At 34.1% G+C, this 23,823-nt stretch overlaps 2 protein-coding genes and 1 long non-coding RNA gene across 5 annotated transcripts; 1 reads left to right on the plus strand and 2 right to left on the minus strand.

Moving 5' to 3' along the window:
- Nucleotides 1-3,559: 3,559 nt before the first annotated feature.
- LOC113739302 (uncharacterized) lies at nucleotides 3,560-4,964 on the minus strand. The gene is made up of 2 exons (XM_027266531.1): nucleotides 4,214-4,964; nucleotides 3,560-4,158 (listed from the first exon to the last, which is right to left on the minus strand). The coding sequence occupies exons 1-2, from the start codon at nucleotides 4,962-4,964 to the stop codon at nucleotides 3,560-3,562; spliced, it is 1,350 nt and encodes a 449-aa protein (XP_027122332.1).
- Nucleotides 4,965-12,482: 7,518 nt separating this feature from the next.
- Nucleotides 12,483-12,932, minus strand: LOC140004852 (uncharacterized). The gene has a single exon (XM_072045006.1). The coding sequence runs from the start codon at nucleotides 12,930-12,932 to the stop codon at nucleotides 12,483-12,485; it is 450 nt and encodes a 149-aa protein (XP_071901107.1).
- Nucleotides 12,933-19,648: 6,716 nt separating this feature from the next.
- LOC113738461 (uncharacterized) lies at nucleotides 19,649-22,510 on the plus strand. 3 transcript variants are annotated; one of them, XR_011812832.1, is made up of 4 exons: nucleotides 19,649-19,716; nucleotides 19,825-20,010; nucleotides 20,963-21,723; nucleotides 22,081-22,510. It is a non-coding gene; the product is annotated as an uncharacterized lncRNA (long non-coding RNA). The 3 variants fall into 3 exon arrangements; XR_011812830.1 differs by lacking the exon at nucleotides 19,649-19,716 and having other exon boundaries at nucleotides 19,729-20,010; XR_011812831.1 differs by lacking the exon at nucleotides 19,649-19,716 and having other exon boundaries at nucleotides 19,729-20,010; nucleotides 20,972-21,723.
- The last annotated feature ends 1,313 nt before the right edge of the window (nucleotides 22,511-23,823 follow it).

The following is a 23,823-nucleotide window of genomic DNA, read 5'->3' on the forward strand; positions in this document are numbered from 1 at the left end:
GTATTAGATCTATTTTGACAGAACTTATCATCACAATAAGATTTTAAAACTGTTGATTAGTAGATTTAGCGATTGTAATATGCATAGAAAGGAACTACAGTGATTTATCTATTAGAAAAAAACTTGATTTTTTTCTTATATTTTTCAGATTTGTTCATAATTTTTTTGGATCTATTGTATTTGTTTGTTAAATTACATAACTATAATTTCTAGTACATGTTTAACTAGTCATTAAAACAATGATGTAAATTAAATTGTGCTGGATGATTTTCTAGCAATTTGTTAATGAAATTTACTTTTTATATAAAAAAAAATTGTAAAGTTGATGAACTCCACAATCTTGTCTAGAGTGTTTTTATTTCAAAAACTAAATACTAAACTTGTCAAGTAATTTGTACGAAATGTGATAAAATTTCTCATGTCCTTCTATTAAATATCAATAAGGATTATTGATTTACCAACCATAAGTGTGTTTTTATTCTAATACGAGGTGCTATAGGATGTGTAATTTTATTTGAATCTAATCAATGATAATTTTAGCAAAATTAATTGCATGGGCTTATAAAATCAATAATAATGTACCAAAATAAGGATAATGTGCTGATAGTAGTCAAAAGGTGCCAAAATATCATAACAAAATAAAATAATAAAATCATTAATTTGCACCATCTTTTATCTAGTTAATTTTGCTAACAATATTAGTAATTGGGACCTTATAAATCAATGATAATGTAGTAAAAGTGGTCAAAAAATTAATGAATCATAGTTAGAACAAAACGATACATAGTCATTAATTTTCACTACTCTTTATCTCATTAATTTTGCAAATGTATTCATTGATTGGACTTAAATTAGATAAACTTGAGACTTTAGGGTGCAAAGTATCCAAAATTAAGTGCTTAGTGTGTAAAGTGTGTAAAATTGAAGTTTAAGACACAAAATGGGGAAACGATACATGTTTGGAGGTGCAAAGTGGAATTTGTCCTTTGTAAAGTCAATTTTGCCTACAACTGCATCAAAAACTAAGCTTGTTTATTTTATAAAGTTCTAGCAGCACTACACAAGTTGTAAATTTACATACACACAGAAATTCAAATAGTTAGTCCCCATCATGAGATTTTAGATAAACTATTGAGTATGAACCTGCTTAAGAATACGAGAGATTTTGCAGTTGTTTAGTCATACAAAATAATAATAATAGTAATCAATGATTGAAAAGGTGTCTAAGATCATAAGATTTAGAAGTTATATAACTTTTCTACTGGCCTTATTGATTATGATGCACTAAAATAGAATGAATAACAGCAAAAAACCTAGCGGAGGCAACGCGACAATGGCTACAACAGAAAGCACAGCTATGACTGCCATAAAGAGCGCAGCCACGGTTACAACAGCAATCGCAACAGGCACAACAACATGATTGCAGATCAAGCTCAACAACTCCATATCTAAAAAATGAGTTTGGGTTGAATTCGATTCTAAAATTTCAGCATGGATTCCCCTCATCTCGTCCTCCAACTCCTGAATTCGGCTCATATTGCCTTTGATTTGTTTAATTTCTTCTTCGAGTTTTCTGAATCTTTTATCCACCATAGTTTTTATCGATACCAGGAGAAAATTAGAGGATTCTTCTTTTTTTTTCTGCTAGGTTTTAATACTGCTAAGCTTAAGGGATGGGGTGGAAACTTGGGAAAAAATAGGCAAAGTCACTGTGTTTAATACCTTGATTTATAGCTTTTGCCGCAAGCAATCATCAATTTTGCCCTAGATGCCACATACAAGTTTTTTTTTTTTTTATTTTATAAATTTTATCGTTCAAATTTAGGAATTCAAAAAAAGAAAGTTTTCGCGAGTGAATAGGATTTGAACCTATACCAAAGGTTTAGAAGACCTTCATCCTATCCATTAGGGGTGAGCGCGGATCGGGTACCCGCTTCTTCCATCATTTGGTAGATTCAACCCGCACATTGTGAGTTAGTCATTTTCCAACCCTTACTCGTCTCGCGTATCAGTGGGTATTTGATTATAGGGTACCCGCTGAGATACGGTTGGGTCAACGGGTACTTGCTCAATCCCACTTATCATTCAATTTTTTTAAAAATAATAATTTATACTAATTTAATTTTATATTTTACACATTCATCTAATATTTAATAAAGATTTTTTTCTCAAAAAAAGTTTCCCAACAAGAAAGAAACATGCGAAGAGAATACAAGATAAAGGAAAAAAATTAAAAGAATTCAAAATCAATAAAAGTTTGAAATAAGTAGCACATTTTTTTTAAATATATGTTCCACATTAATTAAACTCTTTTCCACAAAATGTAAGATCATAACCTCTACAAATGAATATTGTAATTAAACTATAATATCTCATATTTGTAATGCAATTTATTCAATGAAATTACTTATTTATGTCTAAAATTATTATTTTATAGTATGTGTATAAAAATAAAAAATATATATATGCAGATGGGTCGGGTACCCGCGAGATTTTTAATTATGTGATCCTAACGCACCCTGCATCTTAGTGGGTACCAGACACTCTTTTGACCTGATCAAATAATACAAATTGGGTATCATAATTTTCGGATCGGATATGGTGGATTTTCGGGTTAGCGGATAATTTTGCCCACCTCTACTGTCCATTAGACAATGGACGCGTTTCATTCTATTTTTTTTCATATTTTGATTCTTGGTTAAAAAAAATAATTGGATTGTAGGTAAGTTTTTATTTTTTTAATTGGACTTACAATCTCATCCACCTTATTATCTAACCCAACCCTTCCCTCATCAATATATTGATTTTGAAAAATGATATATTCATGCCCTTAATGAAAATTAAGGGCATGAAGATATATAGATATAAAATAAGAGAGCCTAGATATTATTTCCTTAATAGTTCAAAAATATATTGAATTAGAAAATGACCAAATATGAGAGGAACAATGAATGAGACTGTGTTATCACAAGAAATTCAATTTACAAACAAGTTGAACATTCATATATATAGAAAACTTTAGAATAAATCAAATAAAATTAGTTAATTTAATCACTACACAGTATGATGCAGAGAGCGATGGATATCATTTAATCTTACCTTTTTCAAGCACCTTAATCATCCGTGACAAGTTAAGAAAGCACACAAGCCAATTTGTTCCAAGATGCCGAGTATAAAAGTTATCTTTTTTTTTTTTTTCGAAACGATAGATGATTGTATTGCTGGACAAAAGCTGTACAAGTGCGAGCAAAGGCTCGATTGAACTTTACAAGTGGCAATGCTACCACTAAGGACACCAATGTTCCTCATCAAAAATAATGTCCAAGGCATGAATGCTAAGCTTAGAGTTTAGTTGAGTCTTATCCTTTTTAATTAAACAAAAGGAGCACATAGGAAACAGCTCTCTCAAATGAACAATGTCATCCACAACAGTAGCTAATCTAATGTCACCTACGCTGTTTGTGCGAATTTGGCTGAGAAGTTGTGGGTTTTGCACTTGGAACTGCACTTCCCTGATGTGTGTCCGGACTGGCATAGAGGCAATCTTACACATGGCCAGCTAAAGTGCACTAGCTTCATCCAGCAGTGCTGAACCAGAATTTCTTGCTCGAAGTGCCCACCCTCTGTGTAATCTTTGATCAGGCTGATTAATAACAATTCCAATACCCATGTTGTGATTGTTCATGTTCAAAGTTGCCCCTACCATCACTTCCAGTGTCCCAAATGCTGAATGTAACTGCGGTATGGGTGCATGAAGGGTTGCTGTTTCGTTTGTACTCATTCCACATTCCTTTGTATCAAGTTCTACCAATTCTAACCATTCCTGATGTGCCCTCTGTACTATCTTCCAAGGCTGTTTTTCCTTACCATTGAATTCCATTTCATTCCTAGCTTTCCAAATTTGCCAAAGAATATTGACAGACAAAGAAATATGTAACCAACCTTCTGTTCTGTGCTTGGCTTCCAAGATTAATAACCACCATCTACGGAAACTCCCATGGTGTTCCTTAATTCCATTCCATTGGACAGGAGCTAACTTCCAAATCATTTCAGATTCGCGGTAGTTCAAAAGCATATGTTCGATAGTTTCCCTATCCTCTCCACATCTACTGCAAATGGGATCCCCAACTTTAAGTCTGCCGTATATCGGATCTTTCACTGGGAGCGCATCATTTAGGCATTTCCAAAGGAAGACATTCAGTTTGTGTTTCACCTTTAGTCTCCACAAGTCCTTCCATGTCTTCTCGGTTTGGTCCCTCCCAACTTGTCGAACCCTCTGTGTTGTTTCCATTGTGACTAAATTCTGCACAGTTAACCAGTAATTTATACCCCGATTTGACCGAATAGTGTCCATCAGTCCCATAAATCCAAAAATGACTATCTTCCTTCCCTGCTAGACTTATAGGAATATTCAGGATCCTTTCAGCATCTAGGGTATTGAAATGCTTGAAGACCAGATTAGAATTCCATGATTTATGGTGTATCAGCTCGTGAACTTTCTGGAGGCCATTGTCTCTAACTCTTCTGGTAGTCACTCTGCCGTCTCTATTCCTTGGAATCCATCCATCATCCCAAATGTTGGTAGTGTTGCCATTTCCAATCCTTCTTCTTGTTCCTTGTTCCACTAAACCTCTAGCTCCCATAAGACTCCTCCATAGCCAAGATGCATTGTTAGGGACTTTGCATCGAAGAATAGACGTTCTTGGGAAATATTTAGCCCTCATAACTTGACTGATTAATAAATTAGGTTGGGTTATCAATCTCCAAACCTGTTTGCCGAGAAGAGCTACATTGAAAGCCATCAAATCTTTGAAGCCTAGTCCTCCCTTATTCTTGCTTAGCATAAGCTTCCTCCAGGAGCACCAATGAACCTTATTCTTCCCGTTAGACTCTCCCCACCAGAAATTTGACAATAATGAGCTCAGTTCCTTACATAATCTGGATGGGAGCTTAAAGCAGGACATGGTGTACGTTGGCATAGCTAGAGCTATAGATTTAAGTAAGATTTCCTTACCTGCTGTACTCAGTAACCTATTTGTTCACCTACTCATTCTTTGTTGTACATTAGACTTGACATAGCCAAATAGCTGCTGTTTTGATCTTGATACTACCATTGGTAGGCCAAGATATTTCCCTTGGGTAACACTTTGCATGTTCCCCATAGCTTGACAAATCTCTTGCTTCAGCTGTATCCTTACATTCTTACTAAAAAGAATGGACGACTTTTCCAGATTGATCACTTGACCAGACCCCAATGCATATCCTGCAACACCCTCATCAGTTCCATTGCTTGATCCTTAGTTGCTTTGCAAAAGATTAAGGAGTCGTCTGCGAAGAAGAGTTGTGTTATACTTGGACCATTTCTACTTATCTTTAAACCAGAAATTTTCCTAGAAGCTGCTGCCTGCCGAATGAGGTTGGAAAATCCTTCGGAGCAAAGAAGAAACAAGTAAGGGGAAAGAGAGTCCCCTTGTCTAATACCTCTGGTGGGTGTCACATACTCTTTGACCTCGCCATTAATATTGAATGAAAAAGAAACCGTTCTCACACACTCCATAATCCAGTTGCACCATTTATGATGAAATCCCATCTTCTGCATAATGGCCTTTAGGAACCTCCATTCCACACGGTCGTAGGCTTTAGACATGTCCAACTTCACTGCCATAAACCCATCCTTCCCTTGTCTCTTATGATTTAGATAATGCAAATATTCATGGGAAATCATAATGTTGTCTAAAATTTGCCTACCAGGAATGAAAGCTGACTGGTTTTTGCAAATGCAACAATGTAACACACTTTTGAGCCTATTTGCTAGAATTTTAGCAATGACTTTATATATGGTAGTGCACAGACTAATGGGTCTAAAATGCTGCAAAGATATGGGATTTTACACTTTAGGAATGAGAGTAATTATAGTATGATTAACACTCTTCAATAAGTGTCCCGTATGAAAGAAAGTTTGAATTGCATTTACCACATCATGCTTGATAGTAGTTCAGAATTTTTGGAAAAAAAGAGGTGACATACCATCAATCCTAGGAGCTTTGTCTGGGTTCATAGAGAAAATTACAGCTTTAATTTCATCTTCCAGAACTAGTTTCATCAGGTTTCCATTAAGATCATCCGTGATAATATGTGGAATTCCCTCTAGTACCGCAGATAAATCCCCTACATCACAGCTTTTCAACAGATTTGAGTAGTATTCTGCAATTTCCTTACTCAATGCCTGCTCACTCTCAGTCCACGTCCCATCCACTCGCTGAAGTTTATGCAACCGATTTCTCTTTCTTCTGCCTTGTACATATGTATGGAAAAATTTCGTATTCTTGTCACCTTCCCTAAGCCATTGTATCCTCGATTTCTGAAGCCAGTAGAGCTCTTCCTCCTTATATGTATTCTGGAGCTATTTTTTTTAGAGATTCCTTGCTTCCCTTGCTGGAGGCACCTTTCGATTGTTGCAACTCACTAATCTCATTCTTTAACTGCTCAATTGCCTTTCTTGAGTTAGCTTGGAAACTATTTCTCCACTTTAGAAGATCTAGTCGGCAGTTCTTGACCTTCCTAACCACTTGAAACATTCTAGAACCCTCAACCTCTTTCTCCCAAGTAGTTCGGATTACATCTCTTATATCATCTTTTTGGAGCCACCTCTTGTCAAAGTAGAAGCGTTGTTTCTTTCTATTATGGTTCATCATGGTATCAAACAAGAGTATACTGTGATCAGATGCAAAAGAGGTTATGTGGGAACATTGAACTTTCTCAAAAACCTGTGACCAGGAATGAGTACTTAAACCTCTGTCCAATCTTTGTTTTATTAAGCCTCCTTGTTCCCAATTGTTACACCAAGTCCAAGGCTGCCCAATAAACCCAATATCCAGCAACTGATTCCCATTTATGAATTGCCGAAAGTCTTGAAAACTACTTTCCTGTCTAGAATTGCCTTCCTATTTTTCTTCATTAGACACAATATCATTAAAGTCACTAGCTATGAACCATCTTTCTCCCCACAGTCTTTTCCTATTTCCTATAACCTTCCACTGTTGATGTCTAATTTGTTGCTCACAACTCGCGTAAATACCTACAAACCACCAATCACAGTTAGCCTCCAAATCCTCCACATGCGCTTCTATGGTAAAGGCAGTCGTAAGCACCTCTAATATTTTCACCTCATCTTTCCAAAGGAGAGCCATTCCTCCTGCCTTGTTCATTGCCTCCACTACCACCAAATCGTCAAATCTTAAAATATTTTTAACTTTCTCCATATATTTTGTTCTATTCTTGGTCTCACTCAAGAAAACCATACTTGGAGAGAAGAGGTTATTAACCTCTCTCAGCTGGGGAATTGTTAAGGGGCTGCCCACACCTTGACAATTCCACACCTGGACTCTCATTGGACACTTGGGGTCCTCTTAGGGATGGACCCTTCCCCCTCAGCCTCTTGTTTGTGCCATTTCATCTCATGTACTTCAGTGGTAGCATCCACCAATTCCATTTTCACTTCATTAATTTTTCTCTTACCTTGGTCTTTAACATTCCCCAAGTTGATGCTTATGCCTTTTAGGGCCTGCCTTCTTTTGCTAGGAGACCTCAAAGGCTGCTAGACCCTTCTGAAAAATGATATATTCTAACCCAACCCTTCCCTCATCAATATATTGATTTTGAAAAATGATATACTCATGCCCTTAATGAAAATTAAGGGCATGAAGATATATAGATATAAAATAAGAGAGCCTAGATATTATTTCCTTAATAGTTCAAAAATATATTGAATTAGAAAATGACCAAATATGAGGGGAACAATGAATGAGACTGTGTTATCACAAGAAATTCAATTTACAAACAAGTTGAACATTCATATATATAGAAAACTTTAGAATAAATCAAATAAAATTAGTTAATTTAATCACTACACAGTATGATGCAGAGAGCGATGGATATCATTTAATCTTACCTTTTTCAAGCACCTTAATCATCCGTGACAAGTTAAGAAAGCACACAAGCCAATTTGTTCCAAGATGCCGAGTATAAAAGTTATCTTTTTTTTTTTTTCGAAACGATAGATGATTGTATTGCTGGACAAAAGCTGTACAAGTGCGAGCAAAGGCTCGATTGAACTTTACAAGTGGCAATGCTACCACTAAGGAAACCAATGTTCCTCATCAAAAATAATGCCCAAGGCATGAATGCTAAGCTTGGAGCTTAGTTGAGTCTTATCCTTTTTAATTAAACAAAAGGAGCACATAGGAAACAGCTCTCTCAAATGAACAATGTCATCCACAACAGTAGCTAATCTAATGTCACCTACGCTGTTTGTGCGAATTTGGCTGAGAAGTTATGGGTTTTGCACTTGGAACTGCACTTCCCTGATGTGTGTCCGGACTGGCATAGAGGCAATCTTACACATGGCCAGCTTAAGTTATCAATACCTCTGTTTTCAAACTCGGACCGGACCGGCCGGTCGAACCGGTCGAACCGGGAACCGGCCAGGTAGCCGGTCCGAGTCAACTTAGAAAACCGGAAATTTTAAAACTCGGTCAAAGCCGGTCAAAATCCGGGTTTGACCGGGAAAAAACCGGTTTTTCCGGTTCAACAGTAATTTTTAAAAAAAAAAATTCAAACTTTATAATATTATGTTTTGGCCCCCTAAATTGTTAAAACTTATTCGTATACCTCAAATATTTGATACTTTATAAATATTGTCCTACAATTTGATGTTATTTTTCAATTAAATTCATAATTTTAATTCTAAACTTGTTAATATTTATTAAATAATATAAATTGCTACTTGATTGTTCTAATTTCTTTGTATTTTCTTGTTAAATATATTTGAAACATCAAATATATATGAATATACCTTTATTAATATCAATATATTATTAGATATGATATATATAATATTTTAATTTTTAAATAATTTTTATTTATGACGTCATCCGGTTCGACCCCTATCGACCCCCGGTCGAACCCATTGACCCCTGACCCCTGACCTTGGCCGAGTCGCTATCCGGTCCGGTTCTGAAAACATAGATCAATATATCACAATTTCAGTGTAGGAGTCATGGTCAAACTAAAATCTGAAACTAAAATTTAAGAGCTGAAATTTTAATTTGCTAAATCACAAAGCTGAATCTTTATGACTAATTTAAATACAAAATAGCATGTGTTTATTGGTGAAATTCTATGCGTCTTTGAGTGAAGAAAGATTTTGTGTACGTATTAGACAGGAAACATAGTATTTTTCCCCCTTTTTTCTCTCAAAAGAGATGGTGTTTAGTTTGCCATCGCAATTCAATGTTCTATCGCACATATTTGCAATCATTTGCAATAATGAATGCTAATTAAACTTCTCCTCAAACTCAGGAAGCAATAAATTGAAACTTTGATTAATGCTTAACAATCTAAACCAAATGGCAAATGCTTAACAAACTTCTAAACTTTGTTTCTGTACTTATTGATGGAAGTGTCTACTCCTTTTTCAAGATTAATAAGACCATGGTTTATGTTAACACAATCAAATCTGGAAGTACTAAAATGTAATCCAACGAATTGCATAAAGATATCCAACAAACAAGTTCGATGCTAACCGTTAAAATTAAATGAAATGTACTTCATTTGTTTTCCTGTTTTTGGACTTCTGTGGAGGGGCAAGAGGCTCCCTGACAACGTCAAATCACCAGTGCATTTGCAGTACTAAGTACTATATTTTATAATTAACTGCAGCAAAATGAAGCAAAGATTTTACCTGGATCCAATAAATTTGTAAAATTAAATTTACCTTTCTATTGTAGCAACAATGAATCTTGTTTATTTGGCCTTATTACTAATGATGCACTAGAAAAGAAAGAAATAACAACAGAACACCTAGAAGAGGCACCGCAGCGATGGCTACAACAGAAAGCACAACGATGATTATGACAGAGGCCATAGTAATGGTTGCAACAGACACCACAACAACGATGGCGACAAGAACCAAAACATGAATGATTAAATTTAAGAAATCCAAATCTAAAAACTGAGATGTATTTTGCCTCCTTTGCTGTTGGCGAATTTTGGATGAGTTTGATTTTGAAAATGCGGCATGAAATTCCCTCATCTCTTCCTCCAATTCTTGTATTCGACTCATATTGCATTTGGTTTGTTTAATTTCTTTTTCAAGCTTTCGGATTCATCTTTCCTCCATAGTTTTCATTAATAACTGGAGAAAGTAAAAAAAATTCTGGTCGAAAAAATTACACCATGAACCATTAGGGGTGTGCATTCGGTGCAAATTCAGTAATTTGGTTATTTGAATTCGATTTTTCCGGTTATTTCACTTGTAAAACTCTAAACCGCTTTCAATTTCGAATTGGAATTAACCGAATTCATTCGGTTACCGAATTGAATTCGGAAACGGTTATGAAATCGGTTATAACCAAATTGGATAGTAATTTTCACATAATTAAATGGGACTCACTTGTGTAGTTGTATATACATTTAGTCACTTATAATTTACTAATGATGTATTGCATTACATTTACATTTATTTTTGTAATATAGTTTAAATGTTTCATTTGCAAATACCTTGATTGCTTTCAACGGTGAATGCTAATATACTAATATGTTGATATGCAATTCATATATATTCGCTTAAATTGTTTAATCATACTGTTTAGTTGTTTTTGTTTAAACAATATTAGTGATTAAAGAATATAAATTCACATATTGTATATGTAATGTAAATTTAGAATATACTAATACTTGCAAGTTAAACATTACACATTCAAATATTTAATAATCTAAACACGAATGATGAACTAATGTGTAAATTCTAATTACTAATTATGTTTAATATTTAGTACTATACTTATACTTATTATCTAATTCTAGTTATGTATAAAGGGGTAAGTATTATAGTTATATATTATTGTATATTTGTATTATTATAATCATATAACAAATACTAAAATAGTATATTTTACATCATTATATATTTTTATTATTATAGGTACATGATAATACTATATATTATCTATTATTAATAGCCTTACCTATATAATGTATGAATAGTATATAGCATTTATCTATATAATATATAAATTTATAAACTAATTTGGTATTCGAATGCGGTAATACGGTACTCTATTTTGTTTTACCGAATTTGAATTCGAAATCGGTTATTACCAAATTGATAATCCCATTACCTATTTCATACCACATTAGAATTCGGTGAATTTGGTAAATACCGCTTTTGTACCAAATTACCAAATATCCGATTTCAAATTACCAAATTGAATTTGAAATCGAATATGAATTCGGTTTTTACCAAATTTGCTCACCCCTATTGAACCATCTTATATAGATACCATGATCTCTCTTTATTAGCTTTTCCAGCAAGCAAGCAGTCATCCTGTCCAATATACCACGTATAACTTAGACCCAATATAACATGTATAACTTAGAAGTTTTTTTCCCCTTCCTAGTTTGGTAATCCAAGAGAAAATAATGAAAAAAAATGGTAAACTTACTATTGAAATATGCAAACATACAATACCAAAACGGCTGAAGAGCCTTACTCTAGTAATTTAGATAGAGATCCCAGAAAGTAGAGGTCTGGGTTTTGATCTCTTTCCTCCCTTTTTAAATTTCATCCCTCTTCTGCTAAAAAACGAATTAAAAGAAAAGCATACAGTATCACAAAAGAAATGATGTGATGACCGCTCCTAAACTGTTCACGGCCAGATTTTGGCCAAAAAAAAATGTGTGGTCCAGATCATTAGTTGTACATCGATTTCCACAACGTGTGTGGGGCCCGCAAAATTTTGTACTAAAGTTACACGTTATGCAAACAAAATTACACCGTGTGCAACCAAAGTTACGCGCTGTTAATAATGATCAAAACTGTCCCAAAAGAAAAGTTACCCTTCCTTAAAGTCATATCAAAGCCGACTTTACGTTCATAAACCCAATGAACCAATACCTAAGTTCCAATCCACAGACTAGCCTGTTAGATTCGAGCACATAAATCGAATAATGTACTTGCAGACAATAATAATAATATTTCTCTGAATTCGAAGACTTCATCTAAAATGACTTGAAAATGAATAATTAGATTATCAACATCAAGAGGCCTATTGTGCTACTTGAGATGAGACGGCTAATCAAAGGCAACTCTTGGGGACAAAAACTAGATCATTTGAAATTATACCCCAAAAGAAAACCAAACTTTTTGCTCATGTCTTTGTTAGTGATCAAGGCCCAGGACAATACCATTGGTAAAAGTAACTTGATGAGCCTGTTGGAGAAGTTACAAGTCCCACTTTGCTAAATGAGAATAGAAGATGGATAGCAGAAAATTAGTCATCATCATTTACATTTGAAGCCACTAGTACTAACTACATAATGTAGGAACTACATCCTTTTTTTTTTTGTCAAAATGTCACTAGCTTTAGTATTAATTAATTTTATACCTATACAGCATTGTACAAAAGGGAGCAACTGCTCCATCAGGACTGTGATGCTCGTTTGAGCCACAGGGGGAAAGTTCTTTCCCACTTAACATCATATATCAGTTTGGTTGCAAATTTCGCAAGCTTAAAACTAACTCTATCTTCATGCTGACTAACTAAGGAGAATTTACACTTCCAAAAGGATGCTTTGAGTTGCTTTGTATCTCTGATGATGACTGCTAGCTGGGATTCATCTTCAACTTCTTCATTTAGTCTAACTATCAAGGCTTTACATTCAGATTGGATCTCTAAAGAAGCCCACTGTTGTTCCATTGCAAATAACAAACCTGTACGAATTGCTAGAGCTTCTGTTAAGATCCTATCTCCGCTGAAAGTTAATGGGATCGCCTTTGTTGCTGTTAGCTTCCTACTGTTATCTCTGACTACTATTCCTATTCCTGCCTCTTTCCTTGTTCTATCTACAGCTCCACAGGTGGCCACACACATTGCTCCTGGGACTTCCACCGTGGGTAGCCTGGTCAAACTTGTGGGGCTTGAGTCCAAGATTTGACTCCTTCCTTCTTTCCCTATCTCTTCATATATGAGTGTATGTACTTGAGCTCATTGAATTTTTTTCTTTCTTTTGGACTCCACAGTTCAATTACTATAACCAAGAAGTATGCTATCAGAAATAGAATGCACTAAAGGTAGGTAATGCAGAAATTTAAGTCTTGTACTTCTTGTTTGATTATGTTCTTAGCGTGTGAGTTTTCAAAATAATAGATAAAAGGCACTTCTCCAAAACATTTGTCTAGGATCATCGTCAACTTGTTCTTTGCCTACATACAGGCAAAACATTTGATAGTATATGGAACCTCTTTCTCTGGTTCTGGGTTTTGATCCCTAGTAGGATGACAGCTGAGAATGAATATTACAAATCCAGATAGTACACCTTCAGATACACCAGATTCCTCAAACTAATGGGGAAAAGATGTCTGCTTTGCTTGCTTTATTTTCAATAATGGTCAGATAGGTGTGCCGATGGCCAGTTGTAAATCTGTAAGAGTCAAGTTACTATTAAAATAGTAATGGACAAGCTACTATTCAAATAGTAAAGGTCAAGTTACTATTGAAATAGTAAAGTCAAGTTACTATCGAAATGTATATTCAAAATAAATTAGACTATTTGTATGAGCTTTCTGTGGAACCAGAACAAGTGAATCCTACATCTCTACCTTTGTTGGATCCATGCTCTTCGTTTCCAAGATTAAATACTTCTCCTCTTGCTGCTATCAAATCTCTGATTAAACATCGTTCTAAACGAGTAAAAGAGTATGTTCAATCAAAACCAAATCCTAGCAATAGGTAAAGAACAGTTTATAACTTTGCATATTTCCATTGATTTGGAAAATCATATGGAATATGTAAAGTTATGAACTATTCTTTACCTGTTGCTGGGATGTGGTATTGATCCAACTTGGAAGATTGAACATACTCTTTTACTCCTTTAGGACGATGTTTATTAGAGATTTGATAGCACCAAGAGGAGAAGTATTTATTCTTGAAAATGAAAAGTATGGATCCAACAAAGGTAGAGATGTAGGATTCACCTGTTCTGATTCCACAGAAACCTCATACAAATAGTCTAATTTATTTTGAATATACATTTTGGCTCCATTCGAAAGAACTTTAGGTAAGGAGGTTAAGAAAACTTGTTTCAGATTAATATTTGATCCAAGAACATAGAACAATTATGCATTCTTTTAAAATGTTTGTTCAAATCTTTTCAGTCATGAGAATGACACTTCATTTGGAAAAACTCTTTTCTTTTCAACTCTTTGTTTTCTTTGGAATCACCTAAGAAAACTAAATGAAGAGTTACAATTGTTTCAAAAAAATCTTGTCTTATTAAAAAGATTGTTTTATCCTGTTCTCCAATTGATATCCACCAATCATTTAACGTTCCTGTAAGATGAGCAGTGAATTCAGTAAGAATTTCAAAGCAAGTGTCAACTGTTAAATGTCTAATAGTTATCCATGCATGAACTTCATGCAATTTTTTTCCCATTGAGATGCAGGTATACCATCAATTGTGAAGATTTGAGTACTTTCCTTAAAATTTGAAGACTTTTGTTTCGATGAGAAGTTTTTGCCTCTTCTTCTTTATCTTTAGGAAATACAACTTCACCTTCATTATTTCTTGCCATATGAATTTTAGGAATTTCGTCGCTTGATTCTTTTGAACTAGAAAATAATGATTCTAAGTTAGACTCGTTATTACTATTATTTGGATCACATGAAACTTCTGAATTGCTTGAAATTTCTGATTTTTGATCCAAATTTTCCATTGTAGAGATCTGTGGGATTTTCTCCTGAATTGTATCCTGCAAAAATGAAAAAATGGAGGCAGTTTTATGAGAAAACATTAAAACTTCATTCTTCTCTTCTTCCCAAACATTTCATTCTTGAACACTCTATTCTTCAACTTTTTTCTGAAAACCTTGGACCTTTTAAACTTTTTCTTTTTCTTCCTTTTCTTGCAATCTATACATGAACCTTTTATCTCCTATTCAGGTTTCTTACATGCTTGATCAATGCAAACATTTTCCTTGAGATAGTCATGAATAACATCTCTTTTGTTGCATTTATCTTCAAAGGTTAGGAATACAGCCTGCATGATCTGTTTTGGAGTAAGATTCAAAATAGATCCAAATTTATTTTGAATATCTTCCTTTCTTCTTCTCAATGTTTGTTCTCTTCCCCACTTTCAATATTTTCCTAGCCTTTGAATCTATATGCAACAAAAGAGGTGTTATTTGTGACTATTTCAAGGAAAATGTTTGCATTGATCAAGCATGTAAGAAGCCTAAATTGGAGATAAAAGGTTCATGTAGAATCTTGTTATACACTTCTTCTAATCTTTTTTCCAACACTTGAATTATTTTCAAAACTTTTGAGCTTTGAGTCCTATTCTTTACCAGTTGTTGGGATGTGGTATTGATTCAACTTGGAAGATTGAACATACTCTTTTACTCCTTTAGGATGATGTTTAATCAGAGATTTGATAGCACCAAGAGGAGAAGTATTTAATCTTGAAAACGAAAAGTATGGATCCAACAAAAGTAGAGATGTAGGATTCACCTGTTCTGGTTCCACAGAAACCTCATACAAATGATCTAATTTATTTGAACTAGATCTGGATAAATTTAAACTACTTGAATTCATGATTTAAATTCTAGTACTGGAGCAGTGAATCTAGATGTGCTATGGGTTGCTTAATTCACCCTGTCTCCAAAGAGTATGTTTAATCCGATATACCAGAATTTATCTCAAAAATTCTTTGCCACAACAAATCTAATAAAAAAACGCTTACAAGTTATAATTATTGATGCTTCCAAATAGCCTTTATCTAATAACTCAAAAATTCTATTTCAACTAAAGAAATATATGCATAAGTATCTTCTCAAGTTAAATGTTCAAACCGGAAACATTTTTGACCTCGACATATAGTATCTAGACTATCAGAATAGTGAACAGCAGGAATATTTATACTAAAATTCATATAACTCTTAGAAAAAATTTGTACTCGAAAAACTATCAAATTTGTTACCAACCTCAAGTGTTTAAGATGGCTCTGATACCATCTTTGCAATTTTTCTTTTTGCGCATAGCTATCTTCAAAATTTTTTTAGAGTTTTGCTCAGCCTTTCGTTTTGCCATTCTCCTCTCGACTACTTTTTTTGACTTTACTCGTGGAAGAACTTTGCAAATTTAGTTTAAAAAGAGGATCCTAAAGAATCATTCAGAGTACTTTGAATTCATCTTGAGGATTGGATAGAAATTTGATAAGGGAATTATTTAGAATATTATAGAAACACACGAAAAGGATTTTTTATTTCAAGCTTTTCTTACAAACACCTTCTCTAATTTTCGAATGCCCCAACTGTTTGGGGAAACTCCTACTTATAGAGAGACAAAACAACTCTTCAGAAAAGTAAGGGGCTGTTACTATTTGCACAGTAGCCTGCCCTTTACTATTTGCACAGTAACTTGACCTTTACTATTTCAATAGTAACTTGACATTTACGATGTGCAATGGGTTACTTAATTCACCATGTCTCTAAAGAGTATGCTTAATCCGATATATCAGAATTTATCTCAAAAATGAAGTCTCAAACATAGTTCACAATTTCTAAGAACTGTTGAACTTGTTTTCATGAAAGATTTCTTCAGAAAAATGTTGACTCGAATCACATCAAAGGTGTGCCAACAAAAGAAGAAACAAAAGAGCCCATAAAAACTGGATAGAAAGAATGAATATTACAGATCCAAACAGTACTCCTTTAGATACACCAGATTCCTCAGACTAATGGGCAAAAGATGTCTGCTTTGTTTGCTTTATTTTCAATAATGATCAGATAGGTGTGCCAATGGCCAGTTGTAAATCTGTAAGAGTCAAGTTGCTATTAAAATAGTAAAGGACAAGTTACTATTGAAATAATAAAGGTCATGTTACTGTGCAAATAGTCAAAGTCTGGCTACTGTGCAAATAGTAAGGGTTAGGTTACCATGTACCCCTTACTTTTTTGAAGAGTCGTTTTGTTTCTCTATAAGTAGGAGTTTCCCTAGATAGCTGGGGCATCTGAAAATTAGAGAAGGAGTCTATAAGAAAAGTTTGAAATAAAAAACCCTTTTCGTGTGTTTCTATAATGTTCTAAATAATTCCCTTATCAAATTTCTGTCCAATCCTCACGACGAATTCAAAGTACTCTGAATGATTCTTTAGGATCCTCTTTTTAAACTAAAATTCTGCAAAATTCTTCCACGAGTAGAGTAAAGTCGAAGAAAGTAGCCGAGAGAAGAAGGGTGAAATGAAAGGCTAAGCAAAAAAATTTTGAAGATAGCTGTGCACAAAAAGAAGAACCACAAAGATGGTATCAGAGCTAGGTTTCGATCCTGGGACCTATGGGTTCTGATACCATCTTTGCGGTTCTTCTTTTTGCGTACAGCTATCTTCAAAATTTTTTCAGAGTTTTGCTCAGCCTTTCTTTTCGCCATTCTCCCCTCGACTACTTTTGTTGGCTTTACTCTACTCATGGAAGAACTTTGCAGAAGTTTAGTTTAAAAAGATGATCCTAAAGAATCATTCAGAGTACTTTGAATTCGTCTTGAGGATTAAATAGAAATTTGATAAGGAAATTATTTAGAACATTATAGAAACATGACGGGTATTTTACATATACGTACAAGTTAAAAAACAAAATTACACCCGTTCACTGCAAGTATACAGGTGAACTAGTAGTTTAGGGTATATCGGGTCAATCCCACAGGGAAGAGTGAACAATTACCGGTATTATTAAAGCTTCTCTATTATTTAGACTATCAATGAATTATAACAAATTTATCCTATTGAAATTATACAAAATAACAAATAAAAACTCCTTAGGTTGTGGTATCCCTAACTACTCATGCAAGTGCTATATTTGGATCATTGAGTACTACATCTAGGCTAGTTATGGTGTAATTTCCTTAAACATGTGAAACCTACTTTCGTAGTGAATCAACTATACTCATAACTAATTCATACCTATTTTCATGGTTATGAAATTAGCTACTAGTTCATTTCTTCAATGAAATTACATGAAATGAATCACTAAAAACCACATAGGTGCACCTCTACTTTCGTGAGTGTACTCCCTATGTTTAGCACTTCTTGAACTAGTGTTAAATCTTAATTTTCATTGCAGAAACAACACCTTAGATAATCACAATCAATGGTACCAGATTAATCATGATTTAAAGAGCCAAAGTGCTAAATAACTTGCTCAAATCATAGCAATCAAATAACCAAATAATAAACACTAACAATTATAGAAAGTTCAACCAAACCCAAGGCATAAACTTTAGAGACACATATTGAACACAAAATCCAGAACTTGTATATTAACTAAACTTGGAATCAAGTACAAAAGATAAAGAGTTTGGAAGGAATGTAACCCTTGTCACATGAGTTCATCTCCTTGCCTTCTTCATCCTCCATCTTCTTCTTCATCTAGCTAATAAACAAGAATGGATAACACTCTACTCTATACTAACCTATTGCTACTACTCAGAAAATGCAAGAGCTACATCTCTGCACTCCAAATTTCTCCCGTATGTCTCGCCATTCCTTCTATCTTGCAAGATTTTTGCTATATAAAGATGAAAGATTGGTCAAAACTTGAGGTTTACACCTCCCTTTTACAGCGGGGAATGTTTCTCACATGTCTAGCATCACATGTGAATTGGTGGAGGTGAAGTTGAGTTTTACACGTACATAGCAGTCTTTTCTGACCATAATCCGGCCAGAAATCCGGCCACAAATCCTGCCAAATTCCGGCCGGATTGCTACAGTGACCATTTGGTCACTTCTGGTTCAATTTTCAGCTATGCTCCGATTTTGCATCAACTTCCACTGAACTTTTCTTGATGATAAAAGCTGATTTAGCTCTTGACCAAAACATGAAACTTGTAGCCCTTTGAGTTATCTTTCCAATGCATCAAGAATCATATCATTTGGATTTGTGTGGGCTAAGAAATGACCGAAATACCCTTGCCTGCTCATTGCCTTGTTTCAGCTTCGACCGATAGAAATTAGCTACTGTAATTCAGTTTTTTGACTTTGAAAACCTTCAAACTGGATTCAGATGTCTTCACCAAAGTTGTAGATCTATCTCTTATCTTCAAATTGGTTCAAGAATCATCTCAATCCGATCACTGTAACTCAAGTTATAGCCGAAATACGAAAATGTGTCAAAACTGTCAAAATACACAAAATCCCAATAAAAAGTGATAAAAACCTCATTTAATCACTTAAAAGCATTTTTCACCAATTATAGCTAAAATGATTCATTTTCTTCCAATAATATAACTAAAGTGACTAAAAATAATATAAAATATCATACAATTATTACGTAAATTATTCACTTATCAAAACACACGAAAAAGATTTTTAATTTCAAACTTTTCTTATAGATACCTTCTCTAATTTTCAGATGCCCCAACTGTCTAGGGAAACTCTTACTTATAGAGAAACAAAACGACTCTTCAAAAAAGTAAGGGGTACATAATAACCTAACCCTTACTATTTGCACAGTAGCCTGACTTTGACTATTTGCACAGTAACTTGACCTTTATTATTTCAATAGTGACACATGCAATATGCTCATGCTTGGATACTTTGCCGGATTTCCCTAGGACACAAATTGGTTTTATGACCTTTAACAGCAGAATACACTTTTACAATATGAAGGTAAGACTTTTTTCTCTCTCTCTTCTATTGCTGAAAATAAAACAGAATTTCTCCTTTGACAGTTCAATATCCATACTTCTCAATGACCTCTGTGATTTTCTGCTTTAGTCATCCTTGATGCAACGTCAAATGTTGGTGGTCTTAGACTTAGATGACGCGTTTGTTCTATTACCGTATGATCTCCTTGCCAACTTGTTTGAATCAAGAACTATGGTGGATGCTTTCTTAGATGGCTTGCCGTCAATGTTTGAGAATACTTCACACGCGGAATCTGCTTTTTGTCCAGCAGTCAAGGTAGCCACTATGGTCATGGTATATCAGTAGACAAGAATGCTCTTTGTACTCTTACTTTTGTCATCCTTGAATAATAATCTAGTATCTATCACTTTTCAATTATTTATTTTCTTATCTCTCGCTAAATTATTTCTATGCAGATGAGTTGTAAGATGCCTTGTTTGTTGTTTTGTAGAGTCAAATAAATGAAAACTTGATGATTTTCTATAATACATTGCCATCACTGGGCGTTTGGTAGGATGAAGTTGCGGCATGATGATCATCATGTGTATGGAACAGATAAATAGCATGTATTAAGACTACCAGAAGATCCATTCTATGGAAAGATGGTTGCTGAACTGACAGAAAACTAGATAGCTGTTGATGTTTATGTTTTCAGTGGCAAATAGGCTAACATAGCTTCTCTAGGTTTGCGCTAATGATATTAACCATTGGCTCTCGGTGAAAAATTCGTTTCTTTATTATATACAATGGGTTTTTTTCTTTTTTCCCTTGTCATGTTTTGGATTGTGATCCTTATAGTTTCAAAACCCAAGCATATTTACAGGAACTCATTCAGAATATGAACTACGCATGGACTGTCTCAGCAGTCCATTTATTTTTTTGAAAAAATGAAATATTGTGACTTTTAATAAATTAATCATGGGTTAAAAGTAGTCCTTCAACTAATGAGGAGGTCAAATAAATTTTTGTATTGCATAATAGCTGTCTTTCTGGTTGACGTCTAAGAAGCATGTAATAGTTATTCTGACATCCCCCTTACGGTGTTTGTCGACGTCTATGCTGGAATTTACCAAATACATATAGCCTAAAATTTTCTGTGCAATGCTTGGTATCAAGCTTAAATAAATGGCGTTTTTCCTATTAAACTTTTATTAGAAGAGTGCGTCTATCTACCATTATGTTGAATGTATAGGATACTTGGAGTCACAATAATATTGAGCTTTTACAGTAAATGTAGGTACTCTATCAAAATATACTGGTGGACAGGTATATAATTATCGAAATTTCCAGTCTGCTTGTCAGGGAGAGAAATTGAGGCATTAACTAAGAATAGATCTTTCAAGAGAAACTGCCTGGGAAGGGTTGATGCGTCTTAGATGCAGAAGAGGCAAGTAATTGTGGATTTATGTTATATCCCCATAATCTGTGAAATTTTCCCTAGATTATCCAAGTGGAGACTTCTTGTTTCCAAGCTGTTTTCTAGGCTTGGAGTCATTAGAGGAAGTGACAGTTTCAATTCCTTGGACGATTGAAGTTTATCTAGTTACTTCATTCAGAAACCTATACATCTTTTGTCTCACCAGAATGAAGTTTGAGAAAATGAATTATCCTCACTCGACCGAACTGTTCTTCAGCTTCCCAGCCTTGCATACATTTTGCATCCGCCCTTGCACCTGGATAGGTATAAATGTCATTAAGATCGAAACTCCTTATCTTTCAATCTTTGAGATATCCCGGTGCAAGTATGGGAAAGGAGATGAGCTGTGAAATCCAGCTCTTGGAAGGAGCCCGCATCTCACATATGTGAAATGGGCTAGTGAAGATTTCCTGGAAAACTTCATTCTGCCAAGCCCTTCATCAGTTTCTAAAGCGGTACTTGACCATTTTATTGGACTCGAAGATTTCTGGGTAGCTGGAATTGGAGCTGTGAAGCTTTTGATACAAGTATCTAATATCACCCGTCTTGAGCTTCCCATTGACATAGTTGAGGTAATTTATTATCTTTACTTGGATCAATGAGGCTTTAGATTTCTTTAAATGAGACAGTATCTCAGCATTAATGCATCTTTTAGTTTCAAAAATTTGAATGCAAACTTGGGAATTTTTACTTTAACTCATTAGACCAGTAACCTTAATAACAAATTAACAACAAAAAAAGAAAATATGTACATTCATCGCATAATTTCAATTGTATAGAGATACAAATTATACTAATTACATCTCCTATCGATAATGCTTATTTAATTAATATTGTTCAGTTTATAATACTTCTCTTCTCTTGAATAATGTAGCTATTTTGGAACATCTACATATAATGATGCTTGTGTGTCATTTAATTTTGTGAAGGCACTGGACCGATCTGGAACAATGCTTTACATCCCCATGCTTAATCAGGTTATCTATCGAAAATTGGATTCACGTTATTCGAGCAGTATCAGAGTTCTGATGAGTTTGCTAAGAAAGACACCAAATCTGTTGTTTTTGGACATAGATGTAATCAGACTCCAAATCCCTTCTCTACATTCCTTTATGTTATTCTTTAACTAGGAAAAATTTTCCTCACTATCTAATACACATTGCTCTTGCTACCAATTAATCTTCTTGGCTTCCTATTCTAAATTGTGATTATGAATTGATAGGGAGATTGCCTCCGTGTGTTATATGTCGCCTTAGAAAAATTTATCTCACCTATTGTTATGGGGCTGCAATATGGTTTTATTTGATGAAACTTCTACTTCAAAATGGGCATGTTCTTCAGCTGATGAGTGTCCATCTTCCTAAACTTTCAATAGAAGCGGCAATTTGGATTGAAATCCATTTATCCATCCATATAATCCATAATTAAATGGATAATGGATTATCCATTTATAGTATTGGTTTTAAAGGGTTGATCAAAGTAAAACCATTAAATTAAATGGATTTATATGGATTATCCACTAAAACCATATATATCCATTTACTTAAAAACCAAATAAAAGAGAGGGAAAGGAAATGACTAAAAAAGGAGCCATCCTAAAATTGCAATTGGGGTGTGAAAATTTTGCTTACATGAACTAGTAACTAGAACAAGAAAAATATAGTTATTCATTTAAATGCATTTTTGAATAAGGTGAGTTACTAGTTTATTTTAATTCTTCACTTAGTGAAATCTAATTCATTTGCTAAGAAAGTGGGTCAACATCAGACCATGAGAGGATTTTGAATTAGGAGGGGTAAATTTGATCATTTTCTTTTTGGTAACAAACACATTAATAAGTTTACAAATCGGTTAATTAATCCACTTGAATCATATATCTATGAACTTTTACTTGTTCTAAGATCTCTCTTATTTTTTAAAGTACAACAGAAAACTGGTATCTGTTTTTGGACTTAATTAATTGAGAGGGAAATGCCGAATTTGAGATAAATTTAAATGCAGTCAAGGCTAAAAGTAGAAGATAATATGGGCCATAATTAAATTCCATGGATGCCGAATTTGTAGATATCCTACGCACGGTCTATGCAGGACTTCTATTGTTTGGACTAGTTTGCAATATATGGCTACTCTGTAATATGTAATATATATATATACATATATAATAATAAAAATAAAAAAAATAATAATAATAATTTCAGATGGTTTTTTAGTGAAATGAAGGTTCATTTTGCTTGAATTTAGATCCGTGGTATTTTGTGGCTTGAATTTACAAGAAATGGTAATACAAAAAAAAAGTAACAAAAATATTTAAATGGATTATAAATGGATAATTGGTTTTTATTTAATCCATTTAGATCCATCCATTTAGATCCATTTATTAAATGGATCTAAATGGATTGGATAAATTCTATCCACCATCCATTAAGTCAAAACCAATTATGAACCATTTATCCATATTGCCACCTCTAACTTTCAAGATGTGCCAAGACTAAGATCACGCTGGAGTTGCTCATGGCACCCCGAGCATCTCCATATGTATTCACACAGGTCTCACAGATGATGATGTTTTCATTCATGATGTTTGTAATCGACAGCAATTCTACCAATCTGACTCCTTTTTTAGGTGTTTTGTCTTCTTTTGAACTACTGTGTTCTTCATAAATATATATAAA

Source organism: Coffea arabica, chromosome 4c (genome assembly GCF_036785885.1).
Source record: "Coffea arabica cultivar ET-39 chromosome 4c, Coffea Arabica ET-39 HiFi, whole genome shotgun sequence".
Lineage (NCBI taxonomy): Eukaryota > Viridiplantae > Streptophyta > Magnoliopsida > Gentianales > Rubiaceae > Coffea > Coffea arabica.